Consider the following 3,623-nt stretch of genomic DNA (forward strand, 5'->3'; position numbering starts at 1 on the left):
TATATATAAACTGTATGTATGTATATATACTATATGTATGTATATATACTATATGTATGTATATATAATATATGTATGTATATACACCATATGTATGTATATACACCATATGTATGTATATATATATACTATATATAATATTTATAATATATATATATATACTATATATATATACAATATAAACTATATACACTATATATATACCATATAAGCTATATACACTATATATATACCATATAAACTAAGTATATACTATATAAACTATATATGTACCATATAATTTATATACACTATATATATACTATATAAACAATATATATATATATATATATATACTTTATATATATACTATATATATATATTATACATAGTATATATATATATATACTATGTATATAATATATGTATATGTATACTATATATATACTATTTATATGTATATACTATATTTATATATATATATATAACTATGTATATATATGTACTATATATACAATAAATATATGTATGTTTGTAGTATGTATATAATATATATATGTATATATGGATATATATATATGTTTATATATAATATATATTATATATATATTATATATATTATATATATATTGTATATATATTATATATATAATATATATTATATATATAATATATATAATATATATATTATATATATTATATATATAATATATATATATTATACATATAATAGATACATATTATATATATAATATATATATTATATAACTAATAAATATATGTATGTATATATATGTATATATTTATATATGTATATGTATGTAAAATTGTTAAAACTGTGTCGCTCAAAATTGGTTTTGTTCCTCATACAGGGGTCCGAGGAGTATCATGAGGCAAATGGACCGTATGATGTCGTCCATGATCCGTGACCCGTTTCAGGACGACCCCTTCTTTGCCAGCGGCCATGAGATGTCTCCCTTCCCAGCACTGACAGCTGGCCCTGTGGGGGGCGCAAGGCACCACCAGTCCCGAGCTGTCGATAGGGACCCTTTCGCTCTGGCAATCCCCAACATGACCAATATTATGTCTTCCATGGTGAGTATTGATGTGTTTAGTGAATAAGATGTAGCTGTTTATTCTATTACACTTGTATTTTCATTCATTATAATGATAGTGATATTATTATAATTGTTTTTATTATCATCATTATCACCGCCGCTATGGTGGTTTGGTTTGCGAAGTTCTAGCTACGCCCGGGCCTTCTAAATATGGCCCGGCCTGTGTCAGCTTTTTACGGCTGTCTCATTGAGTTGTCTGACACTTGGTGCTTACCGTGGCGGCGGGATTGCCAGCAGGCGCTCCTGCCACCATGGTGTAAGCATTTTGCTTAGCCTCTTTACCAGCACGGCGGCTGTTGTGGGCGGTCCATGTCTCAGGAATTGTGTATGGTCACAATTTTCTAGGTAGTGGACTAGTGTGGCGTTCGGCTCGCCGCAGTGCTTGCAGCACCTTTCATCGCATTAGATTGTTGGGATAATCTGCCATGCACAGTGGTAACGTAGGCGCATTCTGTGAAGAATGACTTCGGTACCTCTGTTGCTTACTTCAGAGAGTGCCAGTGGTTCATAGCCTGTGGCGTCTGAGTACCAGCTGGCCGAGGGGGAGGTTCTCGTTTCCTCTCTGTGGAGCTGCCGTAGGAAGGTACGACCGACCAAGGCACACTTCTCCATAAGTAATTTTCAGCTCAGTTTTATCGTCATGGGATTTGGGGGCATACCCCTGCCAGCAACGGCTAGTCTGTCAGCAAGCTCGTTCCCTCTGATGCCGATGTGGCTTGGGACCCAGTTGATGATAATTCTTCTACCCTGAGCAAGAATTCTCTGTGCCATTGTGAGAATCGTGGTCAGTAGGTAGATGTTGTCTGTGGGTGAGCTGTGCTGAAGACAGTCAATGGCTGCCCTGGAGTCTGTGTGTATGACGACATGTCCTTCCCTTAGGGACGCGTGGCCTAGGGCTCCCATGATTGCAACTGCCTCTGCCTGTAGCGAGGAGGCGTTGTCTGTTACCCTCATGGATCGCGTGGCATCCCTTGCTGCAAAGCCGGCGCCTGCAGTATGTTCTACTACCCAGAGGAGTGATGGCTGCAATGACCCTGTGGGCTTCTGCCTTTAGGCTAGGCATGGGGTATAGGCTCTTTTTCATTGACAGGCTCATTATGTTGAACTCTATCAGGCTCAGTGCCCACGGCGGGGCTTCGGCAAAGTCGGGGTGGGGGGAGTCCATGCCCTTAGCAAGAAGCTGTTCTTTGAGCTGATGGCGTATCAACACCCTGGCTGTATGAGACAGCCAGGAGTTGTTTGCAACGAGCTCGTTGTCTTGTTCGAGGCATCTGACTAATTTTTGTCTTAGGCTTGTGTTCCTGGGAGCCTGGATGACCTTTGACAGGAATTGTGTTGCCGTTAGATCAATTCGTGAGTCCAGGGGGAGAAGGTTTGCCTCCATCAGGAGGTTGAGGACCTTCGTCCACCTCAGGGCATCCAGAATGATCCTGGCAGCTTCATTTTGGACTGTTTCTAATTTGTCTGTGTGCTTTTTCTTTGCAGCAATTAGAGCGACTGAGGCATAGTCCACAATGGGCCGGACAGCATGTACATAGAATGATCTTAGTACTTTGTGTCTGGCCCCTATGCGTCTCCCAGTCATTGCTCTCATGACGGACAGTCTTGCTTTGGTTCGGTCAATCAGGTACTGGACCTCCTTATGGAAGGAGAGGGTCCGGTCTATCCTTACCCCAAGGTATAGGTAGTCCTTGACCCATTCTAATTCCACCCCCTGGATTTTCAGTCTTGTGCCTTGAACTCTCGTGTCTCAGAGCCATGGCTTTGGATTTGGCTGCAGAGCTCTTTAGTCCTGTCCTACAACACTCCTCTGACACGAGGTCCAGACAACGCTGGGCTTTACCGCCGCTATTGTTATGAATTTATTTACCAGCAGCAAGCAATAATAATAATGTAGGGCATTAGAAATGCAAATTTTGTTATTCACATCTATTTTTGGAATGAAAATTCACTGATTGCGGGTTTTTCAATATAGTAGAACGTCTCGAGGCCACATTAGATACTCTACTTGTAAAAATGTGTATTTTATATATATATGTGTATATATAATTATGTATATTTATATGTGTATATATATAATATATATATGTGTGTGTATATATATAATATATATATGTGTGTATATATATAATGTATATATATGTGTATATATATAATATATATACATATATTTATATTTATATTTATATTTATATTTATATTTATATGAGATGAAAGTACAATTGCCAGTGAGAAAAAGAAGGAAGTAAAGTTAACAGAAGGCGGATGGATGGTGTGTAGTGGTACTGGAGTGTATTTCAGAAGAGGTGTGATGACTGTCTTGTATAGTTTTAGATATGTTTGTGTTGTGCACTGTGAGAATGGGTATAGTTTGGCAAGTGTTGCGTTTACCTGTGTTATTTGTTGAATGTGTGTTTTTATGTTCCACTTCCTCTGGAATGCGTTATGTTTGTGTGGCTCGTTTCATTTTGTTCTTAGATTTGCTGGGTTGTATGCTGATTTGCGTGATGTCTGTCAATGATATGT

At 37.8% G+C, this 3,623-nt stretch overlaps 1 protein-coding gene across 1 annotated transcript in view; it reads left to right on the forward strand.

Annotated features, from left to right (window-relative positions):
* The window catches only part of LOC125026207, a 24,607-nt gene that overhangs the window by 12,698 nt on the left and 8,286 nt on the right, over positions 1–3,623 (forward strand). Inside the window, exon 2 of the mRNA XM_047614510.1 lies at positions 852–1,074. Coding sequence (XP_047470466.1) covers positions 852–1,074 — 223 coding nt within the window. The remainder of the gene's footprint in view (positions 1–851; positions 1,075–3,623) is intronic.

This window comes from Penaeus chinensis, chromosome 6 (assembly GCF_019202785.1).
Source record: "Penaeus chinensis breed Huanghai No. 1 chromosome 6, ASM1920278v2, whole genome shotgun sequence".
Taxonomy (NCBI): domain Eukaryota; kingdom Metazoa; phylum Arthropoda; class Malacostraca; order Decapoda; family Penaeidae; genus Penaeus; species Penaeus chinensis.